Here is a 23,260-nt window from a genome sequence, read left to right as displayed (position 1 = left end):
GGGAAATTATAGCTCATCATATAAGAATAATCTAAATTGTATTCCAATTCTTAAAGGAATTATTTTATGATCAATACTGTTTAAGTGTTACACAAAGATTGCATAAGTTAATTTTATTTATTTTAAATTGTAATTTAATGAATTACTTCATAATTATATAATATATATACCCAATAACGATTTCGTATCAAATACCAAAGTTTATCATAATAAATTTAAACATTTGAATAAAACATTGAATCAATTATTAAATTGTTTTTTATTAGATGTATGAAACCGTCTAAACAGCAGCAACTGGATGCTCTTTGTAAATCAATTACCGAAATCCTATGGAAGATTGGCGATAACGAAAAAGTTATAGTATGTTTACCACAAGAGAAGAGTTACGTAGCGCACTCGTTAAACTATTTCCAAGATAATGTTACCGAAAAAGTAAGGAGATTACCTATTATTAAAATTAACTCAAAACATGTAATCTGGTCATAGTTTAGTTCATAGGTTCTCAAACTTATTTCATCCACAGCCCACTTTGAGAATCAAAAATTTTCTAGCGCCCCCCCCCCCCAAAAAAAAAAAATTTAACTTAGCATCTGTTATGTCTTTTAAAAATAGATATTACAATTTATAATATATAAATATGCTATATCTAATTTCTGAGTTCTAACATAAATTTTAAATTAGCTTTTTGGATGACAGCAATTAAAACGCATACTTTTTCATACTTAAAAGTATTTTTATTAAAACGAAACATTTATAATTAAAATTATTCAAATTAAAATTATTTTTATTAAAATCATGCTAAAAAAGTTATGAATTCAAAATATAAAATTTACTTAATGTGATGGATGAACTTGATGTGCATTAACGAGTTTGTTAATATCTGGTTCAAATTTACTCAAAAACAGCCGTAAATCACCGCGTTCGGTAACAATCAACCGATTTCTCTTTTTTGTTAGCAGTGTTGCTACAGCACTGAATCCACGTTCAGACAAATACGATGACGGGAATGCTATCAGAAATCGTTGAACAATCGACCATAAACTAGGGTACAGTTCCATGATTGACTTTTGCAGCCAAAATTCTTGATTTCCTTCAACTAAACTTTAGTTGAAGGAAATGCAAATACGACCTTTGAGCAAAATCCAACCCATCAATGTGAAGTTTTAAAGAAATCAAAAATTTTTGAAAAATACCTACTCAAAATTAGAGTGATAACGAGTGGAGGTCCTTATAGATGATAGATTTTGAATTTCAAGGCTCACAGTCAGTTTTAATAATTAGCTGTTTAATGAACTTCCAAAAAATAGAAAAAAGAAAAATAATTTAAAAAAATTAAAGTAAATTTAGGGAATTTAAGAAAATATTAATAGTTCTCAATAGTATTCAACGTTCAGAATGTATTATGGAATAGTTTCTATTTATTAATTTAGTTTTTATTTAAAGATACCCTCGGCAACGGCATAGCAGTAGCCATTAGGAGTGATTCACAGAAATTAATTTACATATGGATTACACATTTTACATGATTTCATAATTTTAGTCTGTAGTTAGTAACCCCCGTTTAAATGTCACATATGTCTTTCAGTCATAATATGCAAATTATTATATGTATTTAATTTTTAGCTATCTATTAATATGCTAAGTAATAATTATTATATTATATTTAATTATAGCTCCACTTATTCGAGTTAACCAATATTGAAGACTTAGAAATTTTCCTCAAAAGATATTTGCATTTGGTAAGCTTATAACATTTAAAAAAATAGTCATTATACATTATAATATAAGTTATAGTTTTCCAATAAAACAATATAGTTAATATTTAAAAATATTTTATGTCATTATTTGTGTCTAGTTCCAAGATGATCCTGGACCCGGATCACTATTGTTGCTTTACAGTGCAGTGCTAACGAGAGGGCTATCCAAGTAATTGTCATTTTTTATTACTTCTTATTTAATTCGTAATAACATCATATGATATAATGATATAGTATTGTGCTTACTATTTTGTATGAAAACACGTTAATACATTATAATCGAAACGATGATAGACAAAATTGTTAATATACTTATATTATAGGTACCTACGTGTAAAGTGAAAATCACTGAAAAGGTTATCAAACGTATAATGATGTGTTGAAGGAATACAATTTAAAATTCATTAGCTTTTAAATTTAAAAACAATAAAAATTCTCAGTAGAAAAATGTCAAAGTTATTACCTAATCCATACTATTATAAAATAACGCATCATTTACTTAAGAAAAGCAAACACTGATCAATTATAATACATAATCGTTTGAAGTTAAGTATTCTTTGCATTGGGATTGATAATTAATATCAAAGGTTATATAATCTTAAAACATTTAAATTTATTAAACGATGTTTATTGTTTCTGATGCTTCTTCATTAACTTTAACATCATAATATTATTAGAATCGTGATTCGCAAAATGTGATAAATAGGTCACTTTTTTGATGTAAACAAATTGTTATCCCTTAAATAATTTTAATTAAAAAAATATATATTTAATTGTCGTTTGTCAACAAGTAATAATTTTGATTTTATATTATTATTTATAGTTAAAAACAAAACTTTCCGTGGAACTCGAATCAGCTGTATACTATAGATTTGATTTAACTTCATTATTCAAAAGTTCTGTAACTGTCATGGATACATTAAATTTGAATTCAATAATAAATCATTTTGTACAAAACACAATTCTGAACAAGTGTGAGAGAAGGTAGCCTCTATCTATAAGGATAGCTTACTTTATATTGTATTATAATATATTCTATGTGGCTTAACGTGGCGCGTTGGCTGGTACCAATCGCGGAATGCGATTAGGAGTAAGTAACGGCCACAGCTACTAGCTCCCGGATGGGTGACCACCCGAGTTCACAGTAGTTAAAAACCTTGCCACACATACACGTGTTTGTTACATACCGTAACAACCGTAAAACAAACGTAAAAACAACCTACCGTACCAACCTTACCCCTAGTCCCTACCACAATTCATAACCCCTACAACAGCTAATGGCCTTTTAGTCGCCGAGCTTAAGTTCAATAAAAAAAAAAAAATAATATATATCCTATATTATCATTGATAATTTTTTAATTTGGAATAGATTAAACAAAAAAAAAACCACATATAAGTCAGTACAGTAGAACGGAATAAATAAAATATTCATGGTATGCCTAATATAAATACATTAAATTCAGTCTACATAATTATAAATGTTCATTGTGTGTAGTTAATTACCTATGGTATAAGCGATAGTGGAGATTTTAATCTCTACAAGTGTATAATAGAGTATAATATTATATAGGTATTAATTTTTTTAGATATATTGTTTTACATTTATTAGGTACTGTATACTACAGATTTTAATTTTGAAACTTCTCTTCAGGCTAATAATTTTATGAAAATATTGTGGTCTTAGAGATGACAAAAATCATTTAAAAGTCTAACGAACAATATTTTTTTTTTTTTTTGGTTGAGGCTTCGACAACTGAGGTCATTAGCCTGTGGAACTAAGGTACTGTAGGTTTGAACACGTGTGTGTTTGTTTTGGCAAAATTTTTAAATGGACACCCGTAGTTATCTGTTATGCCCGGGTGGGGGATGGCGGCCTCTCTCTCCGGACACCGTGACTGCCCGAAAGAAAAATGCCGCCGTGGCCGAGTTCGAACTGGCGATGGTGCGCGTCACAACCGATGCCTTAGTTCGCTCGGCCACTTCGTCCCCCCGAACAATATTTTTATTGGCGTTTAAATGTTATGTTAAATACATTATAGGATATGTTATATAATATTTCTGCGTGGAAATGTTTTAGTTGAAACAAAACCATGAACCTAATTTAAACGTAAACTCATTTTAAATACATTTATTTACAAACAATTTAAATTGCAACAACATTTTTTTTTGTGAATGCTAAAGAATATGTACTTACGCATTATTTAAATTTAAAAATCTAATTCGTGATTTTCAAATCGGATGGGCTTGTATAATAAATAATACTAATATGCCTGAGTGGTGCCACTGAACTCTTCCTTCCATCAAACGTTCGTAGTTCCGCACACATCTACTTAGTGTTTTAATTCTATAGATATTAAATGCTCTTATTTATTTTAGTTACCCATATTTTTAGTTATAAAAAAAAGGTAATTTATTCATTGCTATTTCACTGGGACTGTTGATTAATTGTATTTCGTTGCGATAAGTAAGTCCACTTAAATATGAAACATTGACCATTAGTCCATTTTGATAAATAATGGAGTGTACGTCATAATTAGTCCATGCAGTATTTTTATAATGTCCATGGGAATTGAAACTAATAAATACAAAAACAAGAAAATATAGACTATATCCCGATATGAATGTGTAAAAAAAACACATAATTGTAAAAATTAAATATAGAACATTGATCATCAGTCCATTTTGGTAAACAATAGAGCGTATATCATAATTAGTTCATACAGTTTTTTTTAACGCCGTGGAAATTGAAATGATTAGATAAAAAACAAGAAAAATATAGGCAAAAGAAATTTACCGATAGGAATATGCAATAAAAAATATCACATAGTAAAACTAATACATTACTTGATGTGGTCAGAATCTAAAATACAACTTGTTGAAGCTTTCTTACTAGAAAATTATAATATTTAAATTTTAAAATGTGATATTTAATATACTGTATTAAAACAACTCTATGCCATAGAATACAGCGAGAACGTACAGCCTGCAGAGTGCCTGACATATTCTAAACCACGTCATTTTTATTAAAATGAAATTGGAAGAAATTATAAAAACAAAATTAAGCACATAAAAATGAAAAATTGATATATGATAACAAATATTTAATTATCTTAAATTTTATATTTGATCTAAATGTCAAAATGTGGAAAGTATAGTAAATAATACCTGAAAATTAATTACATATTGCAGTAATAAAGAGATTATTTTTGAGAAGGGCTTATGCTAATCAATATTTTTAATTTGACCTAAGACTGTCAGATTTCAATGTTTTATAAAAACAATAAAATTTAAAATTTAAATAACTTGCATTAACATGTCACCCGCAGTGAAAAAGTCTAAAAATGTCTATTAACTACTAAAAGGTATGTTTAAAATATTAAACTCTTATAGAGTAACTCAGTGTTTCTCAACATTTGTATGATGGTGACACACTATTAAAATATTTCATACTTTGCGACACATAGTAAAAAAAATAAGAATAATAGGTAGTATTAAATATTTATAATTAGTTAATAATATATAAACTTAAAAACAACAAAGAAAAATATAATATAAAACGGCATTTTAATGAGAAATTTGTGACTGATATTTCTTACATAATGTATCAATCCGTGGTGAAATCTTCGATAAGGCGACTCTTAACTTCTCTTCGACATTAATTAATGTTTCCCTTTTTTTGTTTTTAATTTCGTTCAAAGCAGAAAAAGCTACCTCGCACAAATATGATGTTACGGAATGAGACAATTTTGTTAAACTCGGATATTCTTTTTTTGTGTAAATCCAAAATTGACCTAGCTCGAGCTCATTAAATTTCATTTGAAGAGTGCGATAGTTTTTTAATTCAGCAAGTTCTTCTTCCTCTTTTAATGAAAAATGTGTGGTTTCTAAACTATTTTTTCGTCACAAATAAAACAATAAGGAATAGGACAATGTTCGTCGCCAACACAAAAAAATCCTAAATTTAAATAATTTTCATTGTATTGACAATATTTACCTTTGAATTTTTTAGAAGGATTTTCTGATTTTTCTTTAAAACTTGACGATGCATTTACAAAAGGTGACGAGTTTTTTTCTGTTTCCAAATTGTCTTCATCTGTATTCTCTCTTACTACTTGTATTTTTTTAATCAAAAATGTATCCATTTTATTTTAATTAGTAGCAAAAAATTATTATTGTTGGTAAATTAAGAAAATAGGTCTATTCGACCATAGAAATAAATGACAATTGAGCATACAAATAAAGTGAGTTATAGATACGGTGCATGTTTTCAGTATAAATATACTATACGTATTCACTGTTTAAAAATAAACGAAAATATCGAAAAACTAACATTTATCGATTGAGGGGATTACACACTATAGGCGATTCGAACGCGATTAATCATTCAAAATTACGATAATAATAATAACCCAACGATAATAATAAAATTTATTTTATGTCGATAGCTGATAATCTATTTTTATTCATCATGGAAATTATATCAAATACCTATGAATTTTTGAAAATAATTAATAGTGTTAATGATGTTTGGACATTTCGTCATTTAATTTTAGTACTTCACGTGACACATTTGGACTTGCTCAGCGACACATTTGGATTTGCTCAGCGACACACCAGTGTGTCGCGACACACCGGTTGAGAAACACTGGTGTAACTGAACAAATTAGAACGTTCAATAGGTGGATTTAAAATTAAAATTAAATTTTTTTTAATAGATAACTAGATTATTAATAAATTCAAAACAAATTTATTTATGTTTGACTTCAGCTATATCTACTAGTACCCTTATGCCAATACATGGATTTAATATACATATGTGTAATTATAGTTCCTTTAACATTTAAAAAAAAATAATATGTAGTGATACCTATATTGTATTTTAAAAACAGTAAAATAAAATACGAACTTTGGAAATAAAAAAAACCAAATGTAGAAATTTATAGGATGGCAAAATGTATCCCTTGTCACTTTAATATTATTTTATTGGGTCAAAAGGGACTCTTTTGACACCCACTACATTCTAAAATACTGCCTACCTTTTCTTTTTTTTAATGTAAACTTATGATATTTTAATTTTGCACAGTTCACATCAAATGTCACTACATAGGTTGATTTTGTTTATTTCAAAGAATTGAATGCCATTTGTGTTTTTGACTTAACGATGTTAATATTGTATACGTACCCACCTATAAATTGTATTATCATGTGGGTACACCTTTTACATCAATTTTTATTTAAAACACTTAATATACAGGGTGATTCATAAAGCGTAAAACACTCATTATCTCAAAAAGTATTAATGTTTTTGAAAATATTTTTTTACATAGTTTAAAGTTGTTAAAAAAACTATGTTTTTATTAAAAAATTATATTTTTAAATATTTTTTATCTATATAATTTTTTAAGTTTTTTACTTTTTTGAATGACAGTATAGTTTTAAATTCATATTCCAAAGCAGAATATTTTTCTAAGTATTTTGATTCATAAAAATCTAATTTAGGGCGAGTAGTCTATGAGGTATAAGCATTTTAAGTTTTGATGGGCGGAGTGGAGTGGTATGGGGTTACCCCGCAAATGTGTGTCCACTACTCCGCTTGTCTAAACCTTAAATACTTATAACTCATAAACTACTCGTCCTAAATTCGATATTTATGTATTAAAATACTTAGAAAAATATTCTTCTTTGGAAAATGAAATTAAAACTCTATGCTGTCATTCAAAAAAGTAAAAAACTTAAAAAATTATAAGGATAAAAAATATTTAAAAATATAATTTTTTAATAAAAATGTTGTTTTTAACAACTTGAAACTATGTAAAAAAATATTTTCAAAAACATTAATACTTTTTGAGATAATGAGTGTTTTACGCTTAATAAATCACCCTGTATAAGAGAAAATAAGTTTCTAAAACACCAAGTTAGAATCATAAGAATGTATGATGCGAATTATTTAATAAAGCCAATTGATAGGTTGAGGAATAGGTATCTATTTAGGGTGAGATTTTTTCTTTTAAACAATAATGACTTCTGTCGTCTATTACAGATTATAGTAATAAAAACAATGACATTTCTAATGCAACGTTTATTATTTTAGATTTTAAATTTATTTGTTTTTTTATTGGCACGGCATCAACAACTATGTAAGCCGTAAGGTTATTAGCTTTTTAAATTTATTATCACGTATTGTGTTTTTGTTATAATACGTATGTCGTCACTTGAACACTATTTTTTCACTATCTACATAATTTTTTTTTTTAAATTGCTTATTTATACATGACTTTAAACACAGCTCCGATCAGATTTCACTTGCTTTTATAAATAAAAAAATTGAATTCTTAGTATTATGGCTCAACATTTTTTCTTTGAATAAATAAATAATTTAAATTTTTAAAAGCTCTATAAATGCATTCAATAACCTAAGATGAGTAAAATATTGATTCTTTGATTAATAGCTTATTAACTGTTTGTATGAGATGAATTATATAAGACAACACTGATATATATATATTATATATATATCCTTTAAATCAACAATCAAACGAAATAAATTTGATATAATATTTTTACAAGATTAAAGCTTATAAAATATTCTTCACATATTTAAAATATGTATATAATTTTTTCACGTCTCTTGGGTAGTAGGAGTGAACGTAAAGAAAAGAAAATAAGTATTTTTCATATTTATATAATGTAATTTTTAAATCAATAAAATAAATGTTTATTTTTTTGTAAGTATAAATTTGTTTAATATTCATTGTTAAATGAATAATATTCTACTGGATGATTTTAATATTCTAATGTAATTATTTGTATAATTCAAGTTTGAATTTTAATAGGTACCTTCTATTTTTCTAAATATATGTCAGAAAATTAAAGTTAAATATACTCATATTTTTTTTAAAATCTTTGATGGTAAAAGCTACAGTGAATAATGATGATAATTATAAAAACAAGAACTAAGATGATCATAAAAAATTATATTTTTTCGTAGGTTATTTAAATATTGTTATGCTAAGGCTGCATAACATCATAAACCATAATCTTAAAAATATTTTTTAATGTAATTAAAATACTTAAATATTAATATGGTTTGTACTTTTTTAATTATTTCTTAAAATTAATTTAGCTCCTTTATGTAAATGATAACACCAATAAATAATTTGTTCATGTTTCTTAATAATTATTCTACAATCATTTTTTCACTACTCAGCCTCATAGTATTTTTTGATACCTTATTTACATCCTATATACCTTCTCTTTTAGGATCGTATCAGATTTAATGGATGAAAAAGTGTATCTGATATCAAGTGCTGAGGAAGGGTCTATATGCATCGTAACACTTATGCTTACCGGTAGAGCTACTCCTAATCTGCATAATGGTATTGTGAATATTGGGGACGAACAACATTATGTGAGTTATTGTTTGATTCGTATAAATAAGATTGTTCTATAACATCAAATTATTTAAACATAATTTCAATTATTTTCAGGCCATACCACATTATGGAATATTAGCCAGAAGTGAAGTAGGTCTACTGGTTCATTATGAAGAATCCTCTACACCGGTACAAGTCACACAGATACCTGGTTCTCGGTTAAAAACGCCGTCCTATCCTATTTGGATAACTTGCGCTAAAGGTCATTACGGAATACTCTTCAACACTAATAGGGAATTGTTAAGAAATCATTTGGCTGAACGAAGGTATAGAGCAATGCATATTTTATAATTTTCTATACCCATATTTATTGTTTAATATATAAATATACCTACCTACTATCTACCCATATTATGCAATAATATAAGCTTCTTACGCGTGAATTATTATTATTGGTAAACAAGCATTGAATAAAATTTTGAGCCAACCACGACCTATAATAGGTACTATTATAATTTATAAAATATACAAAATATATACAATAATGTAGAACAATGTTCATTCGATGTACATCTACATTTGTATTGACTTTTCATTTTATCCTTGACTATTTACTGACTATAACCTAAGACTCGGTCGTATTAAATAAATAAAAAAATAACAATAACGTAAAAATATGTCAATTACAAAATACTGTAGGTTTAGCGGTATGAGGTTAATTGTAAAAAAGACGATGACATTAAAGATTTTAGTAGATAAAACGTTATAATATGCCATAGACAATGAAACGTATAAATATTTAAATAACTGTTAGATTCTTTATTGTAATTCTATACATTTTCTATTTGATAAGAAAATATATTATGTCTGAAGACCTAAGTGCAACAGTGATTAAAACATGAAAACACAATTAGATAAAACGGTATTGCAGCTATTTGTAGCATATTTGTTCTTAATATAAACATACCAATAATATAAATAACAACAAAAATTAAATAATAAAAAAAAATCGTCATTAATATCTTATACTTTTCATTATTACATTTAAAACGATTAAATACTAAATATATACGATGACAAACGCTGAACATTTTTAATTTTTGAACATTGAAATTACACGCTGTATATACTTTACTATATAGTATATATTATACATGCGTTTTGTAAATTTTTGTTATTAACTTTTATCATAACTTGACATTAATAATAATAGATATTATCATGACCATATTAGAGGCTTATAAAAATAATAACCGCGATTTAGAATAATGTATGAAGAATGTATTCCATACACATTAAATTTTGTAGTGCAAACATTGCACATTCGACATTTTTTAGCGTTCAAGCATTTGTAATATATTTAACTAAAAACACAGTCAATGTTTAATACTTTATAAGCAAATAAATATAAAACATTTTATTAAGACAATCAAAGTGAGCCAAAATAATGTGGCTTAATAACTTTTTTTCTTCAAATTTTTCGTTTCATTTCATATTAAAATAATGTTATTGCCTATTTATTTACAATTTATAATTTATTATAACATTAATAGTTATTATAATTAACTATAACCATCAAGTTATAAGTTAAAATGTATAAAAACATTATATTAAAAGAGTTGCATAACAGATTTTTTTTTGGAAAAAAAGTATAGAAGTATAGAAGTGGCTTACTTGGGGCATCTGCTTAACTTGGGGCACAAATGTCGTTTTGGCTTATTGTCACTATTACCTCTTTTGTTATCACTATAAGATAATTTTTGAATCGGATAATTAATCAACACAATATTTGCAAAGTCCAGAAGACATCAAAGTTGTTGTAAGTTTAAGGGATCATAACTATATATTCATATTTAAAAAGTATATCTTTACTAACAGCTTTAACAGTATAAAATCAACCGCGATTTACTTATGTTATAGTTGAATTTCGTAAATATTGTTAAGAAACATATTTATTTTCTACATCTTTAGTGGAGATGAAAAAAAAATCATCATCGTATGTCAAATGTTTTTAAAGTTATCGATGTTTTTTTATTTTAAGCGTAACTTGGGACACCATCTTTTTAATTCATCAGTTTTTTTATTCAATATAAATTATGTTTCTGATCATAGGGTAGTAGATGTACAAAGCGTAATTTTTTTTTAATTTGACTTTTTATTACCTAACTTACTTGTTTTAAGTTGAATATTCAAAATTACAATTTAGAAAGTCGCATTTTTAGTTGTATCTATTAATCTATTTACCTAATACATAGTTATAAATTATATACAATTTTAATGACACATTCCTATATTAAATGTTGTAAGGAAACATTTTTTTTCATGTATTTTGCCCCAAAATGAACACAATAGGCTCAAAATCAGTTTTTCATCAAAATTAAATAACTGCCCCAAGATACGCTCTTTCAAAGGTAACTTGGGGCAGCCACAAAAAAAATATATAAAATCAGGAATTAAGTATACAAGTTTAAATTAAAATCCATATTAAAGTATAGACTAAGACACAACTTTTGATATGCTTAGTGCTTACTGGCCCCATACAATAATTATTAACTGAGATATATATTGTCAAAGTTCAAAACTGCCCCAAGTAAGCCACTTCTATAAATATTTTTATTTTGTTTGTAAGTCTTCATCATTTTTAGGATTTTGGGCACTCTAGAAAATCCGGTAACCGTGTATCTACTTATTTAGATTTTAGAGAAGGTAGAAGGTACATACTAACCACTGCCCACTAGGTCTACTGTTCTCAACCGGTATGTCGCGTAGTTCCGTGATATGTGTCGTTTACTTATAACTTTTTCTTTGGTTTTAATGTTATTTATAATACTCTCTACTTTTTAGTCATAATGATTTAAATGTGTCACCACTTATTTTGATTTATGTTTGATGTCATTGTGGAATCTAGTAGTATTTCTAGTAGTTAAGTACAAAGTTAGCTGTACTACGAAATGTAAATTAATAATAAAGATTATCTATTAAAACAAAGAAATTATTTACGAATATCCTTATTAAAAGTAAAATATACACGTTTATTAATAAAATGTTTGTAGGTATGTAAATAAAAGTTTTCTATTGATGTTACTTTTATCTTTTTATTCGAATTAATATAAAACATTTATTATTTGATCACTGGTTAGGTGTACCACTGGTGCTTCAAATATTTTAATAAAATATAATATTATAAAGGTATACATATGAGTTTTAATTTAATACCACAAGGGCCGATAACGTTTCAATTTAATGATTTTAAAAACAAAATTGGAATTCAGATTTTATTTGGAACACTTGTACCATGACTAATATTATTTATGTTTCAATAATATTATTTTTATAAATTAATTTTAAAAATTTCCCATTATTTTATTATTAAAACTATAAAATAATCTAAAAATATATTTTTAATAGGCAGAAACTTGATTGAATTGTTTGTAGGCTAGCATTAAGTATAGAGTAAAGTGGACTACACTCCGATTACAATTTATACATATGGTCCACGGATGAACCTAATACAATTTCAATGAGAGGTGGCGGACTAAGCACCGGAAGCACTTATAAGTCATAATTGAATGTATACAACTTTTTGTACTTTGATTTCAGACCAGATGTGCAAACTACATACTTATCTATTAAATAACCATAAACCTACCAATCTATTTAATTATTAAATATAGGCTTAGACATAATAGGTACATAAATAATATTATACAAAGTATTAATTCAAAAATGTTACCATTTATCAATTATATATAATATATATTATTAATATTGTGGTCTTTGAGTCATACAAAATTAATCTCTTTTAGAGATCATGTTAATAGGTAATAATATGGACCGTCGATACAGATAAATTTGCTATGCAAATATAATATTTATTAATAGCTAGGTAATAGCTAGGTAGTATATTAAATATCACGTATAATTAAAATGTATGAGTGATATAATTATTTAGTTGAATTAAAGGTTTTTAAAATACCGTACGTATTTTATTGAAAAAACATAGATTATGGTAGAATATGTTATGTATGCTTAAAGTAATAAAATGTCCAAAACAATTAAAAACAAGTACAAATTGTGTGACGAGAATGCCGTATACCTACTGAAATACGTGTTGATTAGTAAATCGTATTAGTTGCCAATAATGATAAAAAATTAGATTTTACTACCTATTATATGTTAAAAAAAAGTTGGCAAAAACTTATAAATATATTCTACAATGCATTCAATATGAATATAATATACCATAGTCATAAGTCATTAAATGTAGATTATTTAATACAAAAAACTGTAACAAATTAGATAAAATTTGGATTGCACTCTGTTATAATCTAAATTATACCTATATCAATCGTACAAATTTGTTCTTGATCAACTTTGTGACAAATTCACAATTAGATCAAATATTTTTTTTATTTTGGCTACTTAAAAATTGATCAAAGAACCTGATTTTTAACCAATTGTCAAGATACATTAGAACATCAAATTATGACTGTAAAACTCCAAAATATACAAATAGGAAAAATATATCATAAATGTTGGTGATTTTACCAACATCTTAGTTAACAGTATTTTTTAGTTGTTTTCATAAAAAAAGATAAATTCGGGAAATATGAAAATGCATGAATAAAAGATTTAATAAAGGCTTCCCTTTACTACAAAGGTTTAGTCACGTCTACTGTATACTCCAATACTCGTCTCACATTATATAATATTATTTACTTTCAGTGATTGTTTTGTGATAATGAATAAATACTCAATAATAAACAATGTGCTTCTTATAACAGTAAACATAAATTATTTTTAAAAGGCTTGACTTTTTTTATAAGATTAAATTTCTATAAAATAACTTGATTAAGTCTTTATTTTTATAAATGGCCACAAGCATTTTTAATTTCATAATATTCCAAATCAGAATATTTTTTTGATAATTTAAATTTATATGAACAACACTTTGAACAAATATTTAATTAATTATACGTATTTAAAGTTTTGATAGGAAGAGGTACAGGGGTACGCCACAAAATGTTGGTCTATTACTCAATTCATTATAACTATATACAGCCATTATTGTACAGTATTCTTTTTTTTCAGTTGCCAAAAAAGTCATAAATATCTGAATTTTTTCCAGTTATTTTATTGTATTGATCTAATTAGTTTGAACCAACATGATAGGTACTTACATTTCATCAAAATTATATTTTTCATTATTATTAAGCATTACGAAATTGTGACTTAATTTCCACCACCTGACACATTGTACTTTACTGTAGTAGGTACATTATATTATAGGAATTGTCATGTTCAGCAAAACTTCCAAATTTTGAGCACCCGATACTTGGGAGCATGCAAGGTAATAACGTACAGTTAATGCTATTGCCGGGATGATAATTGACTTTTATATAAAAAAAAAAACTACTTCATCACGTAAATACTGAACAGATAACGCCACAAGTAAATTTATATTTTACTGATCAGTTTTCTGGGTGTAGGAGTTCTATTGGTCGTATTACATCCTACAACTTTTTCCTTAAAATGCATTAAATAATAATTGTGAAAACTACATCGAAATCCGTTTTTAAATTTATCAAGAAATGAGGACATATCACATACGTACAAAATAAAAGTACAGTATCTTTATATGTAGTGAGCATTAGGTAAAGATTCGGAAATAGTTTATGTATGATGTATATTATAGTAGGTACGTATATTTTTATATAATAGTGCAGTGTATAGTGATAGCTAACTAATTAACTAATTAACTACGATTCGTATGAAATTCAATTTATATGAATCAAAATTCTCATTTAAAAAAAAGGATAAAAAAATTTAAACTTCATAACGATAAAAAATTGTAAAAATATCATTGTTTTTTGAAAACTATGTTTTACAACAACTAAGATTACCTAAAAAAAAATTGTAAAAAACATTAACACGTTGATTAACACGCCATGCTATATATATAATATCTTACATGATTAGTAGGCAGTATCCATGTACCTACTTATTATAATTTTATATATAATATAATCGAATACTTACGAGAGAGTTTTCACCACCATTTTGAGCAACCATAATTTACTTCACATATAAATAACGTTTGACATTTATTCAACCGATGAGATGTTAAGTAAGTTTGCAAATCGTATTGGAATAATACGTTACTATATAATATGTAATTACATATTATGTATGTTATGTGTGGCATAAATTATAAATATTATCTCGACAAACTCTTCGCCAGATCAATATTTTTAATATATTTTATATAATTCACATTAAAAGTTTTAAGTTCTAGAACCCTGAACTCAAGAGTTTTCGCCCTGTGACAAAACCTATTATAATTACGCCCACTAACTGGAGTTATTAATACAATTTTATTGCACTTTTATTATTATTATTAAAGTAATATTCGAGTTTAAAAATGAAACTGGAAACTCGAAATCATTATATTATACTTATTGTGTAAATAATATGTAATACAACACACGACAATAAATCTATTGAGTTGTACTGCGTTTATTCGAAAGAAATAAATAACCGGTCGATATACTGTATAGTGTACAGTGTATATATACATGCATTTGTAGCTTTTTCGAATATTTTCACGACTGTTTATTACTTTAAAGTTTTCAGTATTCGATTGTTTACTTAGTACAGTCAATAACCATGTACGTAGAGTATAATATAGTAGACGTTATTGTTCAAATAATTTCTACTGATTTTGGGTCATATTGATTTTGTCGAAATTATCGTTCTTAATATTATTATGTTTTATTTGTACGCAATTTTTCCAGATTCCCATTGACTCACTATTCGTGTAGCGGTAGCGAAAACCACGCGACGGTGGACACGCGATCGCACCATGGCGAACAGACACGGATGATGAAGGCCACGGACGATATTAACAACACGACGTCGCTTCTACTTTTGGTCGAGTGTCTTATACATACAAAGTGAATATTTTTTCCTTAGTCATAACTCATAATACACATTAAACCAATACCTATAACCTATGCCCTAAGCCTACCTATCAACACGTTCTGATGACAGAGGTGGTTCTTGACAAGTCCCGAGGGCAGTGGGAGAGAGAGGTTGGTAAAAGTTTGCATATGTACATAATATATTTAAAATGTACATATTTTTCCGTTGATAGTGGTTAGGTTTAGGAGAAATTCTTGTGCGATACATTTATACCTATTATATAGTATGATAGAATTATTATTTAAATGTTTTGTAATTTGAAAACGATGATGACTATGTAGAGTTACACACTTATCATACATGTTTACTACTGATCATCACATTTACGCAAACCAATAGTAGGGTTGGCCCACCCATTACCCTGCGTACCACAGGTTGAGAAACCCTGCAATATTCAATTAAAAAAAAATTACGACAAACTCACTTATCGGGAAAAAAACCATACAATAAAACAGTGTTGGAGACTGCGGTGTCTCCTGGGGAATGCTAGTATACCGAATATTGATATGTAATGGTAGTTATTATGGCCGAAATTCGCAAGTCCCTTTCATAAACTTGGGTCTCAACTCGTACTAGATTTAGAGATTGGCCTGTAACTCACCAACACCTCGTAAAACCACCACTGCAGATGGCGATTTGTAATTTTATTGTATGATATAATTATGTTTCTCTTCGACAGGTGGGAAGGAGCTTCGGTGCAGTGGACGGGCGTTACAAATGCGGTGAATTAATAAAACATAATATAGTTACATTATTTAGAGTGACAGTATACCTATTACCTACAGTTGTTCATTGTCCAACAACAATTATTAAAAATTGGTTGTTGTGTGTGGTTACTAAAATACCAATAATTTAACAGTAAATAGACCATAGTATATGTATAATGCATATAATATATTGTACACCTATATAATATACTAATTATTCATAAAATATATATTGTGTATTCAATTAAAAAATAAAAAAATTAATACGATGCATCCTGTAGTATAATAATATATTTTTATTAAAAAATAACAGGTATTAAATCACTTTACGATGCTCTAATTAATTTTTAATTAATCAAAAAAAAAAAAAATACAAAGAAACTAAATTAAATATAGAATACTGAAAGTTATTTTTTTTGGAACAAGTATGTTGTATGTATAATAATATTATGGTGAATAATGTCTGTGGATTGCGTTTTTTTAATGTATAATATACGACATAATATATTTATTCTAGGTATTTTTTTTTTATATACTGGAAATACATATAATATATAAATTGAAAACAAAATAACAATGATTTGGCTGTCTACAGTATTAGGTAAAGTCAACAAATAAAATCAATTATATTGCATTTAAATAAATTATTCATAAATAATAACGCTGTTAAACCGTCGAAATCCAAATGGTTTCCATTTAAAACCTGTAAAAAAAATGTAATTATTAAGCACGAGAATTCCTAAATCCATAGGTATCTATAAAATAAATCGCAAATTTGTATTGTTTATAAAGAAAAGCAAAAAAAGGTAGAGAAAATAAATAAGATGATCCCATTCAGACGCTTGAATTTAGAAGTTCATATTTATACAGATATTTTTAAAATTCTATTAGCCACAGTCATATTTAAAAATGTATTTGAATGAGTTAAATAATACAATGAAAAACTTAGTAGCATACTTCAATAAGTCTGTTTCAAAAAAAGTTAAAATAATAACTCGATGTATGGATGTATCATTATATAAGAAATACGTTGTACCTCCGTGGTACTTCGATAAAAGGAAACAGTGACCGCTTTCCTAAGTTCTTCAGTATCTGGTGGTTTTGCGACAGCACTTTCTGGTTCTCATCTACGTGTCGCCGCGCCACTTCATACATTAATTTTTGTCGGAGGACGTCCAGCGAGTTGACGATGGACAAACTAGGACGACTTCTCGGTGACTCACCTTGCATTGCACCGTTCCTCTTTTCGATAGAAGCCATGTCAAAAAAGTTTTTCTATCAAAAAAAAAAAACCAAAAACCAAAAATATTAACGTATTGTATCGTTAAATTTCATATCAAATTAAATATTGAATAGCTGATAATGCACTGCAAAATATTATATTATATTTAATGTTTTTTTCCGTCAAAACGTTTTATATAACGAAACTTGTTTATCCTACACATTGTATTTTATATTATACATTTATAGTGAATGTGGCCGTCGTACGAAATATAGGCAAGATAAAATAAACATGGATGTGCGTCGATTGGAACCTTTTTTGTTTATTCGTTTGTGTTAAGGTAAATCCGTATTACGTTTATTGTTTTTATCAAAACCACGACGTAAGATTAAGTTATCTCAGCCGGACTATGTCTGAAAAATAACTCTTTTCAATGCACAAAATCCTCTGAATTGAAAACTAAATCGAAAATATTAACAGAATAACAAGTTTGGAAAAAATTTTGATCAATAATAATATTGTACCTACAAATTCTTCTACTGACTACTGAATGTCTGTATAATGATTTTCTTAAGGTTTGTAAGACTCTTTATGCATTTATAATTATAACGATTTTATTTATTTATTTTTTTTTTTTTTTTGTATTAAAAGAGTTTTTATTTAATCTGGTTACAAAATAGAACAATAAGAACAATTTATTGATAAATAATGATTTTATGAAGAACATTTTTTCATTTTAATTAAATGGAAGATAAAAATAATTTATTACATAGGGGACTAGTTATAATATAAACACGTGTTTTATGCAATATCGTGTATTAACACAATAATAATATTATCATCGATAACGTACAAGTTGGCTAAATCACGTAGAACCAGTGGTAAATGGCAATACCTACATTAAATAATTTTATATGCAAAATTAAAAATAGTTACATTCAAATATGAGTATAATATTATGACTGGATGTATTATTTGTCCATTAAAAATGTATTTATACTTTTGACTTTTGAATACAACTTTGGAAATTTGTATCATCATAATATTATAATATAAAATACTAGCCGATTCTGTACGGCGTGGCGTTAACTAATGGCAACCCTATACAAACAAAACAAAATAATCGTTTTTCGTGAGCCAATAAAATATCAAATAACAAAATACCCCCGTGAGAGGTTCGTTTGAAATGTACAGTTTTATTATTTGGCTTCGAGGTGCACAATCTCGCGGATATAGCCGTATAGGATTACACATGTAGGATTTCAGAACCATCAGTGCGATAGATTTGGCTGTGTATTTCTTATACACACACACACACACACACTCCTATACATTTAGAACATGTGGTTCACATTCAAATATTCTTATCAATATATTTTAATTATTGTCTTATAGTATTATATAAAACAATTATTAGAGTATAGGTACCAATTTTGAAACACATTAATTATTATTATTATTTTAATTTATTAAATTAGAAACAATATCGCTCCCAGCTGTCTACTGTGTCCTATGTTACTACAATGCAATCTAACTGTTATCTTATATTGTTTTAAGCAGTTAATATAGTTAACGCAATTACAAATGACGTATAGTTTATACAGTATAAATAATAAAGTATATGAGAAAAAAAATTAGATAGGTATGTAAATATCTATTTACCAGTGTAGCCAAAAATCTAATATTTCAGTTTTTTTCACATGCCTTATTCAAACACTATAATATACGACGTATAACATGCAAGTCGAGGACTTTAGTTTTGACAGACGATAATTTAAAGATTAATATTCAGCCCAATGTGCACGAGTTGCGTGTATCCGTATATAGGTAGGTACTGCTGTACTAGCAGTTTAAACACGTCATTGAACACCGGCCAAATGCATTTTAACCCCCCAGAGTTTTAAAGCGTTTTAAAATTAATATTTTTAGTTTAGTTTGGTACAACATAAAATATTACACTGTCTAGTCCTGCTCGCTTGTAAATCACCAAAATAAAATTAGAGTTTCATTTTAAACTATACAATATATTATTAATATTAATATTAAATAATATATAGTTATGATGGCGGTGTAGCGTATACAATATTTTATCTCGACCGTGAATACTGAATATACGTTCTAAATAAAAAGGGGTGCATTGTGTACGTCATAGTATACCGAGTATTTCGAATGGAAATGTTGTACTAAACAACAAAAACAAACAGTGTACATACCGTAACCCACCTATCGAATTCCAATGAGCCGACGATTTGTCGTCCGGTTATTGTATATTATACATCAGCGCCGCCGTACATCGCGTGTACCCAAGTCAAAGAGATATTGTCGCCGCGTGTTTATATTGTCATTGTTCGACACGTTTAGAACAAAGGGTTCATGTATATTTATATATATATACACCTACATATGACATCGTATTATATTATATATAGTGTTTTGTCGATTTTCCGTTTTTATTTATTTTTTGTTCCGGGACTATAATATATATATATATACAATACTTAGATAAAAGTATATAGGTACTACGGTCTATGGATAAATATATATATATAATTGTCAGTTATACTACAACTGTGCTATAACTGCAGCACTACATCTACCATATCCTTTACACGGCCGCAAAGAAGTTTGCAAACCCATTCTTCTCCGAAAGCAATTATTATATACAGTTCTCGCGTTGTTCTCTCATATATTTAAGACGCCCACGTTTTACGGTGGTCTCGCTCGAATTGCCGGCGTAAACTACCGAGGACATTCGTCTTAAATCTCAATCTCGCGGTCGCAGTTCCGGTGAACAGCGGGAAAAGTCACTGTTTTATATATCCCGAGAGCCTAACGCGGCTGCTGCACGGTGTAGTATATTATAATGGGTGTAAGGTACATACTTACCGTTTATTATTCCAGGCAGATCGTTATTGGATACACTTTTGTGTGTGCGTGTCTAATATATATGGTGACTTTTAGTACGCCGAATAATCGCATTCGGAGAGATAATATAATTGTAGGTATACCTACGCCGAAAAAACGCGCATTCACGCATGGTCTGATCGTATAAGTTGTACAACTTAACCTGACCCGACGACTTTACATTGCGATTTGCGACTAATATATTATTATGATATTACGCATTATAGTGTGACATAACGTATACATATTTGGGTCAACTTAGATAAACGAACAATGACGATTTTGTGATATCTATGCGTTTTGGAAAGGTCGTAAAATATTTTAGTATTTCACCACTGTTTATCCACGGGTTTTCTTTTTTAAAATTCCCCGGAAGCAAGCTTGGGTTAAGTGAGGTCGTAGCCCCAAAACCTCGAAACTTGACATTTTTTTAGTGCCTCGGATTTTACTATGGATTTTTTTATAGCAGCCAAATAATTCACAGTAGGTACTTATTGATTTATGCATATTAAATTCATAATCTAATAAAACAATTCTCCATAATTATTCTTTCTCGAAATTAAATGTTCATAGATGGCATAGGTACCTACAATAGCTAAAACTTTTTAAGTTTGTGGTATCAGTGACTGAATAAGTTAGAAATATTTAATTTTATAAATTACCTAAAATTATAAAACCAACGGTAACCTTTTATCTATTAAAAAATAATGTATTTGATAGTTTAAAATTACATAAAAATTAATTAAAATTAATGCTGTAAGATTAAGTTTTAACCAACTATATGTACGTATAATTCATAAATATTTTTACATTCCTCGCCTATATGAAAGAAAATATGTCACAAAAATACTTTATAACTAATAGGATACTGAGACAAAAAATGTAAAAAGGAAAACATTTTGCCCTCCCCTTGACAAATTCCTGCAAACGCCCTTCCACATTTATAACGGATTGTCCATACCTGCGGTATCACGCCATCATATAGTAGAACGTCACGCGTCGTTTTTCACTATAAACACGCTTTAACGCTTAGGCATACAAGAAAATTGAGCTACACTAATGATAGTGTTATGTGAAAAAGGTGTTTTGCAGATAATCAATGACAATGAAATTATTAGAAAATTTTCAAATGCAAAAGTAAGAAAAAGAAAGTTGGGTAAGTGGATGTCGCTCTGCTGTATAGTAGGTTACAAGTGGGTCACTGTAATGGATGGTGTTAAATTTGAATTCAATGATATAATATCATTGTATAAGAAAAACGATTCTAAGCGAAAACGGTCAGTCAGCCTATGATATTACCAACTATATTTGATGATAATATTGCGAATAAAGTATTTTATATATATTTACGTGGAACCTTGTTTCGAATTTTCAATCCTTAGCTATAAAAGTTGAACATTGTATACATTTTTAACTACAAAATAATTATTAAATTATAAATTTGGTCAAAATATGAACTTTCAATGCTTATAAAAAAGCCTTATATTAAATTTTCACGCTTCTATACCCAACAAATAAAATGTTATTGATATTTATAGAAAAAAAAATTAAAAAAATTGAAAACAGACAATGTCCGTAAACAGCTCAAAAAGAGTCAAATTATTTTCAAAATTTTATCGTGTATAGAAAATGCTAATATAAACATTCGGTGAAATTTTCAAGTATCTACAGTCATATGATTTTTAATTTCAACAAAATAAGAAAATTGTTACACGGGAATCGAGTGAATATTAAATGTTGTAAAAATATGAATTTCAAACGCTCATAAAAATTTGATTTCACTTTCTTGTAGACATTTTTTTTTTTTGATAAAGGTAGACAAACTTATGAATAATCTTGTATTACATTTTCAAATCCTAGATTGAAAAAGAAAAATTTTTATGAATTCTGAACTCAAAATAATTTGCTAATTTTCGTGATTTTTCCGTATTTTGTCAAGAATTGAACTTAAAATGCTTATAAATAAAAACTGTGACCAAGGATTTGTAATTTTTTTCATCTGTCTTTGAAACAATAACTTAGGAGCCTTCTATTAAATTTTCAAGCTTTTTTAACCAACAAATAAAATGTTATTGATATTTATAGAAAAAAAAAACTAAAAAAAATGGAAACTGAAAATGTCCGTAAACAGCTCAAAATAAGTCAAAATATTTGGAAAATGTTATGGTGTATAGAAAATACTTATATAAACATTCAGTCAAAATTTCATGTACCTACGATCATTTGTTTTAGAGTTGCACCAAAAACCAAAATCGATTTCCTCAAAAACAAATTTTGCCTAAAAATTCCTGTTTTTCCTTAATTTTTCTTTTGTTT

At 27.4% G+C, this 23,260-nt stretch overlaps 2 protein-coding genes across 12 annotated transcripts in view; one reads left to right on the top strand and one right to left on the bottom strand.

Annotated features, from left to right (window-relative positions):
- LOC132939712 (inactive ubiquitin carboxyl-terminal hydrolase MINDY-4B) overlaps positions 1-17,246 on the top strand; it is a 62,742-nt gene extending 45,496 nt beyond the window's left edge. For 8 of the 9 annotated variants that reach the window (XM_061007034.1, XM_061007036.1, XM_061007035.1 and 5 more), the window contains 7 exons: positions 267-432; positions 1,674-1,739; positions 1,856-1,926; positions 9,018-9,165; positions 9,245-9,456; positions 15,925-16,083; positions 16,791-17,098. In XM_061007034.1, coding sequence (XP_060863017.1) covers positions 267-432; positions 1,674-1,739; positions 1,856-1,926; positions 9,018-9,165; positions 9,245-9,456; positions 15,925-16,083; positions 16,791-16,842 — 874 coding nt within the window. In that variant the 3' untranslated portion in view covers positions 16,843-17,098. Of the gene's footprint in view, positions 1-266; positions 433-1,673; positions 1,740-1,855; positions 1,927-9,017; positions 9,166-9,244; positions 9,457-15,924; positions 16,084-16,790 lie in introns of all 9 variants that reach the window. The other variant, XM_061007032.1, reaches the window with a different exon arrangement.
- Positions 17,232-23,260, bottom strand: part of LOC132939713 (uncharacterized) — a 47,920-nt gene continuing 41,891 nt past the window's right edge. Inside the window, exons 3-4 of one of the 3 annotated variants that reach the window (XM_061007043.1) lie at positions 17,855-18,093; positions 17,232-17,521 (exon numbers count right to left, since the gene is read on the bottom strand). In XM_061007043.1, coding sequence (XP_060863026.1) covers positions 17,515-17,521; positions 17,855-18,093 — 246 coding nt within the window. In that variant the 3' untranslated portion in view covers positions 17,232-17,514. The other 2 variants (XM_061007042.1, XM_061007041.1) reach the window with 2 other exon arrangements.

This window comes from Metopolophium dirhodum, chromosome 2 (genome assembly GCF_019925205.1).
Source record: "Metopolophium dirhodum isolate CAU chromosome 2, ASM1992520v1, whole genome shotgun sequence".
Taxonomy (NCBI): domain Eukaryota; kingdom Metazoa; phylum Arthropoda; class Insecta; order Hemiptera; family Aphididae; genus Metopolophium; species Metopolophium dirhodum.
Note: the sequence above shows the minus strand (reverse complement) of the source record. Positions and strands in the feature narration are given on the sequence as shown.